We start from the raw sequence: 17,798 nt of genomic DNA, 5'->3' as shown, positions 1-17,798 counted from the left end.
CTTGAGAGATCTCCGTGTTTCTCCTCCATTCAGCTTCCAGCGAATCTAATGCCTCTCCCAGTCCTTCCTGTCTAATCTCTTAGTATTTTTTCGTCTGGCGTGGCTCGTGTTTCCCCTGATTAAAAAAACAAAAAAACGCAGTTGCCTGACAGACCTTTCTCTCCTCTTCTCGTCATCCGAATGCCGTGCGTGTATGTAACTTCGACAACCACCAACTAAATATGCATATCATCGAGGCGAGCAGAGACGGACATATGGCACCGCAAGGCTTCAGAACAAACCCCGCGTCAACTCCTGAACCACGGAACGGGCTCACAGAGTTTCAAGTTTGGACTAATTATAGGGAGCAACGCGTCAGCTAAATCTGTTCCAAGGCGCCACACGAGAATGTTTGTAGAATAGCACCTGTGCAGGATTGGTGGAGACAACCACTCACCTACTCTGGGAATGCCCTCGGGGCAGCGATGTGCTGGGGTCTCAATGGGCTCGTGACTGAGCAATTCGATGCAGGCATGTAGCCGCACTTCTTGAATTCTTTAGTTCGGCCTACTATGGTCTCGCTTTGCTATGGCGCGTTGGGTGCTTCAATGTTGTTGTCCAGAAAGTCTGAACACTACCTTGCGTGGTCGATCTAGCTGCCCAGTGTACTGCATTATATCTCATCTTATGCGCCATACCCTGTCCCGTTCAACTTTGAAGTCGTCTTCGTCGTCTGGATAATAATCTAGGAGTTCCGACCGTCTCACACATGAGAGAGGAGGCGGACACCTGCTCGCACAATTAACCTGCAGCTCCGAGTGCGCTCTAGAGGCAAGCGCTCTCCAGTCCAGTGCCTGACAAGTTTTAGCCACCACGAGCAGGGCTCAGTCAAGGTTAGTCACCGGAGCAACAGTAATCGGAGCTGCAAAATTGGCTCAGGACATTCAGTATATCTTGTACCTAACTCTTGTAAAGAGACCATCCGATAAATATAATCGCCGGCGGGGTGCTCGTAATTTAAATTTTGATTATATTTATGGCGTTGCAGTATATGAGTGAATGTTTATATAAATAGAAAAGCAGGGCAAGAGGTTTGCTGTGTATAAAGAATGAAATGCATCTCGCTGGTAGGCCAACATGCAACCTTAAACAACTTTTTGCTTCTTAAACAATGATGTTTTACAATTGAGGACTATCGCCCACCTTATTATCCCTGCAATTTAAGTGACGTTCTTACATAATTACTTTTCTTTTTGCACAGTGTATGATTGTAACATTTTGCTTCTGACTACACACATTCATTTACCTCGCCTTGGAAGTTGAATACAAATTACCACCGTTAAAATAGTCACTTTTGGGCATACACAGTTATTCAAATTTCGCAAAATTGTCTCATCCTTCGAGCAAAAGTTTGAGTGTAGCATGTTGCCATTAATTTTGTAACAAGTCACACCAGATTAAATGGCTTATTGCGGCACTGCAGCAGGAAACTTAGTCATTTTCGTTCGTAAGTGACAGGTTTCCTTAAAATAATAGCGGTCACATTATCAAATTGCACTGTGAAATACTCGCTTAAAAATGGCACGAAGATTAGATTGTGAAAATCTAAATCGTTAAAATTGCTTTGATTTTGCGCCTTCGGCAAAATTAGATACCCCGAACTACAAGTTCCATATGCGCTTATATATACTCTACCTTAACAGGGTCAGTGTTTTCAACTTTAATGCTTATCCCGCCATCATCGGGAGCGGCATTTTCAAACTTGACGTTTCGGCAAATTTCCAAGAGCGCGTCTATCGCGGATGGCATCTCCATGGGCTGGCCATCAGGACCAGCTGTTAGAACAAATTCACGGAGCAATGAGGGTAACTTTTCCTCTTCTTTCAGCAGCAAGGCCAGTTGAGGCACAGGTAGCTTTTGAAGAAGCAATGGGAAAGATGCTGGTTGGATAAGCACTGAGCATTTCATAAATCCTTTCCACAAGGCGTCTTCCATCTCCCATACTTTTCTCTCAATAAGAATATTAAGAAGAGGTGGCACATCAATTTGTAAAGTTGGGTAGGCTGTAACGCTAAGAATGAGGGTGCGCAGCGAAAGCTTCGAAATCTTCTCTTCTTGGACCAAAACTTGACATACGTGAAGAAGCACGTCGGAAGGAAATGCATGGCGATGTTCCACGCAAAAATTAATGGCGTTGATAACTTTCTTTTGCATGCTTGGCTCACTCTTTAGATCCACGTGATGCAGTGCCACCAATAGATCAATTGGGGCAATCGCTTGCGGAGGCATTGCTTCTATCAGCCGTGTAATGGCGACTGATAACCGAGCTTGGGGCAACGAAAGCAGCTGCGGCAATAACGGGAACAAAATGTCGCCACGTAGGCTGGGCAAAATCGGGATGAGCATCGAGATTGAATCAGGAATGTGTTTATGAGTGTGGTATAAATCCAAAATTTGTTGAACGAGCACATCGCTTGCCATCGAGCTTGAATCATTTGGCCTACCACGTAGCGACAAGATCTGGATGATGTGGCATACCAGCCCAAGAGCATTCGACTCAAACCCGTGGAGCTGTGCGATGACATTCACGCTTCCGCGTTGCTTCAGATGCCTAATCAGCTTTTCTATGGCCCGAAACACCCCTCGGCGTACTATTTCCGCTGCGCGTGCATACGTCGCGACCAAGTGTGTTAACAAAGACGGTTTCTTGGCACAAAGCGCAAGGTAAAGTTCTAACCGCCGCAAAATCTCCGATTCGCTGTCTACGGGATTCGATAGTTCAGTTTCTTTCTGAATTTCAGTTGCGTAGGCACAAAGCTCGTGGTTGAAACTCTCTTCAGCAAGCGTTGCCCGTTGCGCCTCGTACTTTAGCCCGTCTACTTTTTGGTCAACCTCAACAGTAGGATTTTGGCTACCAAGGAGTCCGCCACTATTTGTGTTTTCTACAGCCTCAAGCATCACTACATCTTCGTCTTTTGCTGTCGTTTCATTGTCTTTGATTAGTTCCCACAACGAGTTAACAAACTTAATCGCAACTTCTTCGATCAATTCTTTTAGCGCAGCGACACCATAGAGCTGGTTGGCGACACAACGAATGGCAGAATTACGGTAATGTTCGTCTTCGTGGCATGTAAAGCGCAACAGGAGTAGGAGGCATGGTCTTTGGCACGCCTTTCGTTCTTTGCATAAATCACGAAGCAAAGTGATACCAAGCACAAGGCCCACTTTCTCTCTACATAATAAGGTGATGATACGAAGAATTTCCACCGAAATCTGGGGCAACTGTGCTACTAGGCTACTAAAAAGCTTTTTATCTGCCGTTGACGACATGTTCATCTTCTTTTGCAAAGCGCCAAAAAAGTAATCCACAGTCATTCGGTAGATTTGATAATCAGGACTGTAAGACAGTATCTCTGAATCCGCTACTGATCTATGCAGCTGAGAGGCCGTAGTCTGAATGTATTCTTGACATAACAAACTTATTGCCACCGTCGAACGCGAAGAATAATCAACTAGCACAAAGTCTAAAATCTTCTCGTAGACAAATGGGAGTTTCAGCCCCAAACTTGCAGCCCCTGGTACTGCAGCACTATTTATTTGGATGCTACGCAGCCAAATACTTGACGCAAGACGACAAATGACCCTTTCACGCAACATTTCATCCCCTTGTATTTTAACTCCATACTCATTTTCTAATATTCGGAACAGCGCATCATTAGCCATTTCAAGACGCCAAGCTTCAGTTTCCAACTTTGTATGCACCTGAACATCATTATTCTCCGAGACTGACACGAGTGGCTCAGCAACTGTCGCAGCGTTCTTTGAAATCCAGTCACTCACTTCATCAGCAACGACATCGTCAAAAATCGTTACAAGGGCTGGCTGTTCCTTATTTTGTGTCTGCAATCTTTGATCGCGACGAAGCCGCGGATCACGCATTCGCTTCGTGCTTTTTTCAATGGCCAGAGCTGAGGAAGGAGTTGCGAGTTTTGATAGCAGCAAAGACATTCGTGCCTTCAACGCACTCGGTACCAGCTCCAACTCTATATGTAAAGGAGCAGGTGAGGGCATCTCCGAAGCAAAACTTTCTAGCACCAAATTGGCGACATCCACAGCTTGCATGTTGACAATTCCATCATGTGTCGCTGCCTCACAAGGAATTAAGCCTCCTGAGGACTCGGAAAGGTTCACACGTCTGCGCTTTCCGTGTGCATTAGCATTGGCATTCTCGACTTGTTCGGTAATCGACTGTGCAGCCGTGCGCTTGCCAATTCGTGCTCTGCGCAACGATGCTTCCGTCGGTGCATTAGTATATCGTCTCCGCTGCTCCTTGCTCTTACTTATTGCGGCAAAAGCGCGCTGCGACGCTCCAACGGCGATTAAAATATCTGTCACGTCATCGGCGAATGGTTGTGCAGCCGGGTGGCTTAATAATTTGATCAAGTTGACCATTATAGTCTTTTGGACCACAGCATCCTCCGTTCCCAGCGTTGCCACGGCATTGGACAAAGCAGTAAGTCTTGGCAAGATAGACGGCATATGCTGAGGTCGCACAGCCGCCAGTAGCGACAGCGAATTAATTGCCACACTCAATTCGCGTCTCCCCAATGTGATTTGATGGTCTACGACAGCCCTCATAATTCCACACAATTTCTGCAGCAATGACACGCCAAATGCTTCTAGCTGTGTCTTGATTAAAACACTTGGTTTCGTACCGCTTAATAAATCGAGACTGCAGGCGTTCGGCTGTACATTAGACCGCATGGGGTCGCGGTACACGGATGCGTCTTCTGCGGTACTGAACACGAGAACACAGCTTTCCATTACTTTCCAAGCCTTGAGCCATACACTTGAGCTGCGGTTGCCATCTCCTTTTTCCGGTGGAACGGCTACGGCACTCGCCGCCGCTTCAATGCAGCGGATCGTTGCGTCCCAGCAGCTTCTTGCTTCTGTTTCCACGCGGTTTTCGGTACTCTCTACTCGTAATACGACCTGAAAGCTTGTAGGTAGGCTGCATAGTGCTAAATGGAGTGCAAGCACGACGTTCTTCTCGCTTGAGTAACTCAGCAGCAACACAGTGTGGCACACCTCATAGAGCCCGGTCAGGAGATCCAATGCGGCATCTCCAGCCTCGCTCGAGCCTGTGCTGGCTGCATTCGCCGCAATTGACGCTTCTTGGGCCAAAAGATTCAAAATTAATGCCACCAGTGCCGCATTCTGCAGCTGTGCAAGTTGACCGAGCAGCGACCGCACGCTCCGCAGCACGCGTCTTGCCAGCCCCGACGGGTCGCGATGCGTCACGATCTCTTGCACATGGCGAAAGAGATCTACTTGCTCCGTATTGCTGTCGGCGCTTTGTATTTGTTCGAGTAGCGCCGTCACCTCTCGCTTCGCATTGTCCATAGTCCGCTCTGTTTTCGTTAACGTAAAGCACCTCGCCCCAATGACAGAGTGTTGGTCTCCCTTCAAAATTCCTGTCCCGTTGAGAATGGATCATGTAGTGGTATTACCACCTCAAAACCTTCCTAAAGCGACACTTTCTATTGGACAACCGTTCCAAAATTTAGCCAATTTTATAGCTCCCCTGAGTAAACATGGCGAGCGCAGCGCTGGGCAACCAGCCGCTTGTGATCGATAATGGCAGCGGAACCATGAAAGCTGGATTCGCAGGTGGGGAGACACCACAAGTGGTTTTTCCTTCCTTTGTGGGCACAACGAAGCACGTACGCATGATGCCTGGCGGCGCCTACGAGGGCGGTGAGGTGTTTGTCGGCAATCGGGTGCAGCACCACCGGGGACTGTTTAAAATCCATTATGCCATGGAACATGGCGTCGTCACGGACTGGAAAAGTATGCACCGCATTTGGCAGCACGTGTACTCGAAAGACATGCTCAACGTGCAGAGCGAGGACCACCCCGTGCTACTCACGGAGGCTCCGCTAAACCCGGTGGCCAATCGCCAGCGTGCAGGCGAAGTCTTCTTTGAGGCTTTCAATGTACCATCCCTTTTTGTCTCTCCACAAGCTGTGCTGAGCCTGTATGCTTCGGGACGCACGACGGGCGTCGTGCTGGACGTGGGAGACGGCGTGGCTCATGTCGTTCCCGTGTACGAGGGCTTTACCCTTCCCCACGCTATTACACGAATGGACATTGCTGGAAGAGACGTTACCCACCACTTGCAGCTGCTCCTTCGTCGATCCGGATACAATTTCCACACGTCAGCCGAGAGAGAAGTGGTACGAGAAATTAAGGAAAAGTTATGTTACGTAGCGTTTAACCCCACGAAAGAGGAGCAGCTGGAAGCAGAAAAATCAGCACTTGCAGTCAAGAATATGCATCGGACCAACTCGACGCCATCGAACGCATCCGGGGATGACACTTCGGCTTATTATCTGCCGGACGGCCAGCTGCTGAATGTAAGCATCCTAGCTATCGCTGCTAGAATGGATTTTTTTTTTTTATTGAGCAGTTGTTTGATGTGATTTTATCATTTGCAGATTGGCCCGGAGACGTTTCGGGCACCTGAAGTGCTGTTTCGGCCGGACATTATTGGATCGGAGGCGCGCGGAGTGCACGAATGCCTGGTTCAGGCAATCATGAAGTCGGATATGGATTTGCGTAAGACGCTCTTCTCGCAAATTATTCTCTCAGGAGGCTCGACACTCTTCCCGGGCTTTGGTGACCGATTGCTTGCAGAGGTGCGCAAGAAAGCTCCTAAGAATATGAAAATTCGCATATCGGCGCCGCCCACTCGCATGTATTCGACATGGGTTGGAGGTTCTATTTTGGCTTCGCTTGCTACATTTAAGAATATGTGGATCACAAAGACTGAGTATGAAGAGTACGGCGCGTCCATCTTGCACCGCAAGAATCTGTAGACATCGCGATCTAATTGAGTTTTTTTCCTTCGGTGTTAGCTCAAGTTGGTTTTCTGATATGAATTGTTAGATTCATTGTCAAAAGCATGCAATGTAATCACATCAAGCATGACTTGGTCAGAATTACATTTAAAAGTTTTTTGCGATGCGGTCTCCGACCATATAAGAATTGATTCAGCTTCTGCCTTTGGCATCTGCTTGTTCTTTTTGTTTGTCTTGACTATCAGCCATCGTAACCCTTACATGTCTTAAGACACTAAATTGCGTCGCGAGAAACTCGCTTACTTGTTTCCGAACGGTAACGGAGATGATATCAGCAAGCTATCATCTAATTCTTCCTCACCAAGCCCTGAGCCACGCAGTGGAATCGTTAACGAACGCGTGGGTGGGTGAGACCGTTGACATAGAACGGAGTAAAACCTGTAGAGGCATATCAGCGTTATTCAACGCAAATACTACCACTGGGAGCATTAAGCTCCAGCGCTTTAGCGTCTGTGCACACACTGCGCAAAACGTCGTCAGTGACGCGATTGACACGTTCAGTTTGACCATCGGTCTGCGGATGGTCCGCGGTGGACATGTCCAATCTAGTGCCAAGCACGCGGAAAATCCATCTTCAGAATTTACCCGTGAAACGGGGGTTCCGGTTAGAGACAATGGCCACTGGCAAACCGTGTTGTCGAAACACGCGATCAATGAAGAGCCTTGCTGTGCCTTCACCATCAATGGTATCTGGCACAGCCGCTAAGTGAGCCATTTTGTTCAATCGGTCAACAAAGACCACTTTGCCAGAGTTACCGGCTGAATCTTTTGGTAGACCGTAAACAAAAATCCATACTAATGGAATCTCACATCCTATGGGTACGGGCAGTCTTGCCAGTGGCGCAGCAGCATGCGCCGAGGGTTAAACCCGTTGGCAAGTTTCGCATGTGCGAACGTATGTGCTGACCCTTATATAAAGTTTGAGCCACCTATAAATCTGGCTTACAGAGCCGTAGTTCTTTTCTCTACCGAGATGACCAGCAAGGATAGTAGCATGTGCCTCTTAGTGGATTCGGTACTTCAAATCCTGATCATGAGGAACAACGACGCGCGGAGGATCCGCAGCGTCCGTGCAATAAGCAATAGTTCGTTCTCGATAGAAAATCGATGTAACTTTGCACGCAAACGTGCTGACAAATTAAATTCCGAGTCAGAGCTACACACTGTTCACCCTTGGCGTAAGCCAAAGGGTTAAGTCAGTAATAGGCGACACGATAGTCGTTTAGTGAGAGAGCTCATAATCCGGCCTGCGTAATAACGCATCGGCCAAAGAATTCTGCTTGCCAGGCTTAGCCATCGGGCCATTCGCTGTGAGAGATGGGGCGACTTAGTCGCCGTGCGTAATGACACGTGATCTGTACATATCACAAACGGCTGATCAACTCTGAATTTGAGGAGAGCATACTTTATAGCAAGTAACTCTTTGTCATGAATTGGGTAGCTCTTTTCCGCAGCTTAAAGTTCTCTAGACTCGAACGCAATAACACGTTCACGCTTATTAACATCTGTTTGTAACAGAGCACTGTCAATGGCAAAATCCGAAGCGTCACAGACACACTGAAAGGCCAATTTGGATTTGGCAGTGCCAGGATCGGGGCATGAATAAGACTATCCTTAGCTGCTTGAAAAGCATTTTGTTCTGTGCTTGTTCAGCACCACTCGGTATCCTTTTAAGGAGATTAGATAATGGCCTAGCCATATCAGCGTAATTCTCGCTAAATTTGTGTATATAATTGGCGAGACCCAACCACTTACGCAAATCCTTTTGGTTTTAAGGAAACTGCTAATCTACTATGGCTTTTACCTTAGCGGGATTCGCTCTAAGGCCTTGCTTCCCAATGAAGCACCCTAAAAAAGGAATTTCTATTGCGCCAAAAATGCATTTAGATGCATTACCATAGAATTTGTTTGTGCGCATACACTCAGAGCACGGCTTTCAAATGGTCTAAATGGTTTTCCACACCCGACCGACTCCGCTCCGCACGACTATGGACCAAAATGTCATTAAAATAAGTCTGTGTATAACCTCGATGAGGGTGGTACAGCTGCGTCACTAGACGATTAAATGTTGTTAAGGCGTAAAAAAGCCCTTGTGGCATAACCAACCACTCCCATAGCATACCGCTTGGGGTGCTAACCGCTGTAAGCGGGATATCGCTAACTCGCATTAGCAGTTGATAGTAATTATCGACTAAGTCAAGTGCACTGTACATTGTACATCCCACCGTATTGTTCTAAAGAACATCCTTTTTAGGAATGGGGGTTTGTGCTGGTATAGTGGCAGCATTAAGCTTATTATAAGCATGCACGATGCGCCATTTCCATTTGATTTTTTGACACCAAATGTCGGTGTCGAATGGGGAGATTTGCTCTCTCCTCCGCGCACTAAGTGCAGCTTATGTGTCATCCAGGACAGCTTCGTCCAGAAGTGACGATAAGTTCAGCTCAATCGTTGGTCGAATGACCACCTTCTCAGATAAGCCGCCAACCTTTAAGGCTCGGCCGCACTCATCGATAGACATTTCGTCTAGGTCTAAAAGAGCATGTAACGAAGGGATTGCCGCAAGGTTAACTTCTCCCTCAATTTACCGATTGTACCATTTTACAAGCGTGTGTAATTGCTCCCACGTATCACTTTGTGAGGGTATAATCGCTTCGCGTCTCGCCTGTCTTGGAGTGGAGACAATACGCCTCTTAGAGGCCGGGACATTCACGTCCCCGAATTTGCCAGCCTGTATTGGTTCTATACAAGACATGGTGTCTAATTCGACATCCGACAAGGAGTTAGGTAACTCAACTTTCTTTGCCAGCGACCGTTTACGTGTCGCTTTATGTGCATTAGAAGGGTCTGACCCGAAATGCCCTGGCGAACCGCTAATAGTGTCACCAGTGACACTCAGTACCTCGGCCGACCAGACTCGGTGGACTCAGAGGTGCCACTCCAAGTATCTCAGGGGTATTGCACCCTTGATGCCCTGGCAAATCTCCAATAGTGTCACTATTGACACTCAGAATGGTGCCAACACGGCCGACCACTCGGTGGACTTAAACGTGCCGCTCAACGCATCTCAGGGATATTGCACCCTTGATCACTCGGCCTTAGACTTCAGTGCTTTCAGCATTCAGCGATTCGTTATTACAACGAGTGTCACTCGACGGAGTACGTGCCGTTTCACCCCTTTTTTCTGAGTCGGGCTCAGAATTAATGTTTTCAACATTGGATTTAGTTAACTCGACACTCCAATGTCTAAAGCACAGAGAGACTCAGTCAGATCCGCGCCGATAGCGCTTTTAATGCCTAGCAAAGGTGGGTTCATGACTCTTCAAAACTTTGCTAGGAACATTGCGCGTGGCGCCTAAGTCTTAGACCTTTAACTGATCCATGGCTCATGGCGTTCAAGCTAGGTCATACCAACGACGAGGTCATATCTCGAATCTAAATTAAGGACGAGACAGCGTTACATACTGTCAAAGTCCAGAAACTCTATACCTAAGTTCAATGAAACTTCAGGAACAGTGACACGAGCCCCAGTCGCCAAGCGAACAGTGATTGTATCACTTTTATGCGCTTTAAGTACCTCGACGTATTGTTGACTTCCTTTAAAGGAAAGACGTCGAGCATAATTGCAAGATGCTCCTGAGTCAATTAAAATTGACCATGGCTTATCAAAGCCCTTCACAGTGGCTTGATTGACTAACAAGCCAGGCTTCTACTCACGCCCCGTGCCATTACGCCTCGAGCTATTTGGGGCTAGGTTCTGTTTACTCTCACCTTTTAGAGGTTCAACAGAGCCTACGTCTTCTCCAGTAGGGCGCCCCACTTCTACTGGGTGTCGACGTTTTCCCGCACCGTACAAAATTTTGGCATAGGCTGGAATTGGCGATTTTCGAGCTTTACGCGTATTTTGTAGGGGACAGGCCGAACGTTAATGTTTCGTTCTGTCGCACATATAAAATCTACGGATGTTTCTCATAATGTTTCACAGCTTAGAAAGCCTCTTCTCCTTCACCAACGAGACTTAGATCCATGGGTTCCGGTCTATTAGACGTTACAGATGTGCTCGAAGAGCTTGTTCGGTAAACAGGCGTCCGAACGCGAGTAGACTTAAAGTCGAACTCAGCGCGAAGCGCTATGGCAACTGCCTTTTCGAAAGTAGCAGGATGATATTGGAATAGATCCGTCCGGGCAACGCCCTCATTTAGACCCCCCATAAAGATTGTTACGACAATTGCTTCTTCCACCGGGTCTTGATGCATACATGCAATGAGAGTTCTCAACTCCTGAATATAGAAATTCCAATAGGGTTCGGTTACCCTGTCGAGTCGCTATGAGTCGTGATCGCATGCAAAAAGCCTGATCAGTGCAAAGATACGAGTTATTTGCTGTTTCAGCAAATCCCATGAGGTAAAAGCGTCATTTATGGATGTACTGCACGTTAGTGCCCCACTCCAAGGCTCTACCTCCGAGTTTGAAAATGGCCATAGCCACGTTTTGCCGTTCTGTTAAGAACAAGGCGGAATCAATGGACATTTCCATCTTCTAAATCCAAAAAGGGAAATTTTCTCCCTCAAATCTCTTCACGTTCACAGCTAAAGGGTGAGCGTTCGGCTCTGAGTCAGGTACAGAGACGTACCGGGATGGCATAGATGCCGCTAAATAGTCCTGTACCTGACCGATCAGGGAGGCTTCGTATCGCATGAAGGCTTCAAACCTTGCATCCAGGACCTCTGGTCCCTGTGAGATAATGAATTTCACGTGTCTAAGCCAGAATAACGTTTCAAGCTTGTCATAAGCCTCGCGTTGCGCTTCTGACAGTTCTGGAATCTCTTCCATTTTCGTGAGGGTTTAGTCTTGTAGAGACTCAGGCGTAGATTGACCATCAAGTGCTAACAGGTGTAGCGGAGCTACCTCGCTCCTCAAGTCACGGGGAGACTTTTAAACTCAGAGAGTCTCTTAGTTCTATTGAACTATTGAAATTGACATCTCAGGGAGTCGTTCAAGCTATTAAAACTTAATGAATCCAAGTTCAAGGGATTCACGGGTTCGCAGAACCAAGTGGCAACTAGGATATACCTTAGAACGGCTTCTATCTCTTACAGATCGATGCGCAAGCCTTAGGGAGGCACTTAACGCCTTAAGATTAAAAGGGGAACTGCACTTTATTTAATTATTTAAATCTTAAGACCTTGACCTAGCTAATTTAAAATAGATTTCGGCCCCAGATTTATATCTGGCGGCGACCACACAATTATTGCCCATATTAAATGGGAGTTAAGTAACTAATACTTTAGAATAGGATGAAAGGGTATTTCTCCCATAAAGTAAACGTACCATAAAAACGGTTTCCAACCGATGTGTGCCCCATCACACAAGAGAAGACGGTCTTACCGCTTCCTTGCTATGCTAGAGTGTGTCTCAGTTGAGCATTGCCGCATTAAGACGTGTCAGCCTACACTTGGTAGCACTAGAAATTCTTCCACGATCCGCATACTCTGCGTGTGTACGTGAGAATGAGCCTCAACTTTGATTGGGCTCACTTTTCCCAGCTCACCGAACATCATCGGGAGGTGGCAGCGCACTTGGCGCAGCGACTTGGTGAAGAAGCCCTGGCCAGGCTATTGGGCAGTCCTCCTGAGCAACTTGTTGCTCAATTGGAGCAGTTTGAGGCATTCGTGCTCTGACAGCGGAGGGCCGCGTCCGAGGCACAGAGCCATGCGGCGGCGGCGTCCGTCACTCAGACTCAGGATAAGCTGAGGCATGAGCAAGCTCGGAGCGAGGCTCTCAACAGGACTGTTGAGATGCTCTCTGCCCGGCCGCATCAGCCGAGGCCCATTCGGATGGACCCGCCCAAGTTCGATGGAACTGCGGCGCACACGATTGTCCACTGGCTTTTAGCCGTGGAGCAATGTGGTGTCGCCCAGCTCATCGAGGACGACAGCCGGATGGTGTCGTACGCTATGTCGCATCTGCGCGGTAAGGCCTCAGAGTGGGCTTACTCGGCGCTTATGGCGGACATAAAAGCGTTCCCTTCATAGGCGATCGTTAAGACAAAGACTCGCGCCATGTACCAGCTGTCGAACAACGGAGTGTTGCTTCAGGCGCGCTTCTTTGGAGCGCGACAGGCGATGCGATCTCTGCAAGATTATCTGCAAAAGATGCGATTGCTGTCGGCGTCCATTACCGTAGGTCTGATTCCGGAGCACAATAAGGTGCCCACGTTTATGAACGCAATACGGCATGGCCCATCGCGATAGGAATTTTTTAGAAAGGTGCCGTCGACGATGGAAGAAGCAATCCGAATTGCCTTAATTGAGGAGGAATCATACAACAGTGCCTCGGCGACAGCTTGGTATAAGCCGTCGGCCGAAAGGACAGATGCCACTCCAATGGAGTTGGGCAACGCAGGCGTAGCCTGCTACAAGTGCGGCAAGTGCGGCCGTATAATCGCTTGCTGATGTTACAGATACCCAGCTGGGGAAGACGCTCACCAAGAGGACTCCCTAACCGAAGGGTGATGGCAAGAACCAGCGTGCAAGACGCATGAGTTCTGCATCGACCACTGAGGGATCGAGGAATGCAGGAGCGCAGTAGGGGCGGGATGCCCTACCCACTCGGACTCTGAAGCTACCCCTAAGTTCAGAGTTGTCGAATAAATGGGCAGCATAGTCCCTGAGGTCTCGAAATTTCGAACCTCAACCCTGCTGGTCTATAGCGCTCAAATACGAGGATATGACCAGGTAATGACCCTCCTAGTGGGTTCGGGTGCATCACAGAATTTTGTAAAACTCGGGGCTCTAAGAAAGATACCGGCATGTTTGAGTCGCTTTGCCAGGATGGCAAGCGAGAAGAGGCGACCGTTCGTTTAGCGAACGGCGCGCTTGTTAAGTCTGGGGGAGTTCAGGTAGAACTGGCCTTCAGCTTTAGTGACTTCTCTGGAGGGAAGAAGTTCACAGTGCTAGGTATGGAGAGTCCGTAGGACCTCATCCTAGGCATGCCATGGTTATCAAAACACCAACCATGGATAGTTTGGGGTTCACCGGAAAGGATGTGCTCCTGCGAGAGGCGTATGCAACTGATGTCGTGTCAAACACAGTCGAGGGTGCGTTCACGGGATGTCAAACGTCACCAATTCCTACTTAAGTCGTAGAGACTGGGGTAGTGAAAAGGGCAATGACAAGTAGTCATGTGTCCCATAGTCCTGCACAGAGCGGGGAGCCTGTGTCAGGAGACGGTGAGCTGACAGGAAGTCAAGCGTCGCATTAACAGGCACAGTGCCTAGAGCCTGGTGCGGTTGGAAGGAGTGCATTAGCCAGGAGAGCAACGGCACCCGCTTCCCAGTCAAAGGTCGTGGTGACTCGAAGAACGAGTATCCGACAGATTAGGACGATCAAAGGCACGTCTACACGAGTTTCCTTTCGATCAGTTCCTATTAAATAGTACGGGCATTTGAACGAGGTACTCGAGGCCGTCAAAGACGAAATTGCGGAGGCGTCCTCAGTTGAGGTGCTTCGGCAAATCCTTAAATCTGCCGAGAAGATAGTAAATCTCCCGGAGATGTCGTAGGATCTATTCCTTGCCGAATTAAAGGAAGGAAAGATCCACGAAATAGTCACACCAGTTCCAGAAGAGAACTTGGCGGACTGTTGCTCGTCGTCCACAATGAACGAGAGTGTCCTGGAAACGGACAAAAAGAAACGGTTAGATGCTCAAGGCAGGGATGCCTTGAGAGACAGTCCGTTCTTTGAGGTTCTGTGGAAACAGCGCGATGTGTTCCCAGAGGAAGTGCCGAGCCGCCTACCAGCAGATAGGGGCATCGCGCACGAGATAGACCTCGAACCTGGCACCAAGTATTGTGTGACCAGGCAATGGCCGTTGCCGAAAGAACAAGTCGATTATATCGATGAGTTCTTCGACAAACGAGCCAAGGCGGGACATGTGCGTGAGAGCAAATCGCCTCACTGCAGCCCGACCTTTTGTGTGCGTAAAGCCACAGGTGGATGGCGCGTGGTTCATGCTTATAATAAGCTGAACACGGCGACCATACCAATCCTGCGGAAAGATATTTTGTTGAACTCCATAAGAAAATCAACTATCTCATCCGCGTTGGATTTAAACGATGGCTACTATCAGGTACTCATGAGAGAGTCCGATGTAGCCAAAACGGCAGTAAACACCCAAGCTGAATGCTTTGGGAGTGGCTTGTGATGCCCAAGGTTTAAGAAACGCACCAGCGACATTCAAACCGAGTGTGGCTCACGTGACGCGTCAGCACCGTGCCTACGCGCCTCATTACTTTGACGATGTATTCGTGCATAGTAGGGCCGAGGACGGGCTGAGCGCAATAGAGTCGCACAAGCGTCATTTAGACGCTATGTTGCAGACTTTAAAGGACGCCCAATTGTACGTCAACTTGCAAAAGTGCGTCATAGCGGTCCCTGAGATACCTGTACTGGGCTGCACCGTTGGTACACATGGTGTACGAGCAGACCCAGACGAGGTAAAATCAGTGAAGGAATGGCCAATCCCACGGCATGTGAAGGATTTGCGCCAATTCCTAGGGCTCGCTAATTACTTGCATAAGTATAGCAAGAATTACGCTGAGCAAACTTAACTATTATCTGATCTCCTTAAAAAGGACACAGAATGGGTTTTGTTAAAATAATTAGAAGATGCGTTCACATCAGTGAAGCAGTCTCTTGTGGAGGCACCGGTCTTGGCATTGCCAGACGCGGATAAGCCCTTTCGCTTCGTCTGCGATGCAAGTAATTTTGAAGTTCACAGTGCTAGGTGTGGAGAGTCCGTATGACCTCATCCTAGGCATGCCATGGTTGGCAAAGTACCAACCATGGATAGACTGGCGTACACGCACAGTTGCGAACTCTACGCAGGACACCGGAAAGGATGTGCTCCTGCGAGAGGCCTATGCAACTGATGTCGTGTCGAACACAGTTGAGGGTGCGTTGACGGGATGTCAAACGTCACCAATTCCTACCCAGCTCGTGGAGACTGAGGTAGTGAATAGGACGATGACAAGTAGTCATGCGTCCGAATGTCCTGCACAGAGCCGAGAGCCTGTGGCAGTAGACGGCGAGCTGACAAGAAGTCATGCGTCGCATAAACCGGCACAGTGCCAAGAGCCTGGTGCGGTTGGAAGGGGTGCGTTAGCCAGGAGTGCAACGACACCCGCTTCCCAGAAAAGGGTCGTGGTAACTCGAAAAACGAGTACCCGACAGATTAGGACGATCAAAGGCACGTCTAAACGAGTGACCTTTGGATCAGTCTCTAATGAAGAGGACGGGCCTTCGAACGAGGTGTTCGAGGCCGTCAAAGACGAAATTGCGGAGGCATCCTCAGTTGAGGTGCTCCGGCAAGTCTTTAAATCTGCCGAGGAGATAGTAAATCTCCCGGAGATGTCGTGGGATCTGTTCCTTGCCGAATTAAAGGAAGGAAAGATCCACGAAATAGTCNGCTGTCGCGTTAACAGGGCTAAAGGATCCATCCCACTTTAACAGTGAGGATGTTGATCCGTCGCTCATTGTCGACTACAATGAGTCGACACCGTTGCCGTCACCTCATAGTAGTGATGCGGACAACGAGCTCATGAGGAAGGATGATGGCGCATTATTGCCCATCCAAACTTCTCTCATGGCTCACAACATGGAGACAGCAGCATTTACGAATGCTGTCTCGTCGTCTGCGCTGGAAAGCGCAGCGACAGGTAATGAGAGCGCTGCCCATAAAGGCGCAGCCGCTTCTCCGTTGGGTATAACCACAACGCCTTATGCTCAGACCATAATCCATAATGGTTCTGACAAAAAGGATTCGGAGCCTAAAGCTCCGCCAACGACACGTGAACGTGCTCAGTCGGTGTCACAAGCCAGTCGTTTAGAACGTGGCTATGTGACGGGTGGCATTCCAAAGATTCCCCTTCCATCTAAATGGCCTCGTTCAAACGGGCCAAGAGCGTCGCTCCTAGAGCGCGCTCTTGTAGACGCACATAATTATTATGGCTTCTTTAAATCATGGAGGGCTCAGGGAAAATCGCTCGGGCGTATTTTTTTTGATCCCGGTTGTGTTGCGTTCAGATAAGACGCCCAACCAATACGAGGCGGAATTCCTGCGCCGCATTCATCCGCATTCCGATGCGATGAAATAGCGGTCGCAGCGAATTAATTTCGCCCGCTTGCGTGCGGAAGAAATCATGGGCGTTACTGCACCCCTGTCTCTTCTCACAACGCTACTTCTGCTTGTCCATTTGAGACTAGCGAAGAGACCTCAGCTGGTGCTCCTTTTCATAGGCAGCCACCAAGCCGGGCACATCAATACGTAGGGTATCGATCGGTTCCCAAGAGTCAAAACTCTTCGGGTAACTTTTCTATTGGACGAGGATCTGATACCCTTGCCTCACATAGTGGTGGGCAAGCAACCTTCCAACAAGGAAGCGTTGATTCCAACCCGCATACATTAGTGCAGGCGGCGTTCGATAGGAGTGGCGATCTCGCCCACCTACTCGCGGCTGCCTTTCCTTCGCCCGTTCAGTCACGTGCGTTAAGCGCTGCTGAACGACGTATTGCGGATCTCGAGAGTTAAGTCTTGCGACTGACCTCGGATCTCGTTGATGTCCGAGGGAAGGCTCGTCTGGGTCATGATCGCTTGAAAAATCGCTTGGACCTCTTTGAACGGACGACCCACGTAAAATACGGGGTGCGTCTTCATATACGGGGGAAGGGTGAGCCTATATTTTAGGTCTCCAACCTCTTCTACCACCGTAAAGGGCGTAATGAAACGCGGCAACAACGTCGTAGTACCTCCAGGAAGTAAAGAAATTGCATATTTAGGTAGGGTAGCAGTACTTAATAATACTTTTTCACCCACTCTAAAGCGTTCATTATTTTTGC

General features: G+C 48.6%; 2 protein-coding genes across 2 annotated transcripts; one reads left to right on the top strand and one right to left on the bottom strand.

Annotated features, from left to right (window-relative positions):
* Positions 1–1,659: 1,659 nt before the first annotated feature.
* On the bottom strand, positions 1,660–5,382 carry CCR75_003380 (uncharacterized protein; the record flags this gene model as incomplete). Its single annotated transcript, XM_067961476.1, has 1 exon — positions 1,660–5,382. The coding sequence occupies one exon, from the start codon at positions 5,380–5,382 to the stop codon at positions 1,660–1,662; it is 3,723 nt and encodes a 1,240-aa protein (XP_067822123.1).
* Positions 5,383–5,573: 191 nt separating this feature from the next.
* Positions 5,574–7,061, top strand: CCR75_003381 (uncharacterized protein; the record flags this gene model as incomplete). The annotated part of the gene is made up of 2 exons (XM_067961477.1): positions 5,574–6,395; positions 6,477–7,061. 2 exons carry the CDS (start codon positions 5,574–5,576, stop codon positions 6,855–6,857), a joined length of 1,203 nt encoding a protein of 400 aa, XP_067822122.1. The 3' UTR covers positions 6,858–7,061.
* Between the last annotated feature and the right edge of the window lie 10,737 nt (positions 7,062–17,798).

The sequence above is a fragment of the Bremia lactucae genome (genome assembly GCF_004359215.1).
Source record: "Bremia lactucae strain SF5 chromosome Unknown BlacSF5_NotPlaced_19_SHOA01000004.1_2068294bp, whole genome shotgun sequence".
Taxonomy (NCBI): Eukaryota; Oomycota; class Peronosporomycetes; order Peronosporales; family Peronosporaceae; genus Bremia; species Bremia lactucae.
The sequence above is the reverse complement of the archived record's forward strand: the minus strand, read 5'-3'. Positions and strand labels throughout refer to the sequence as shown.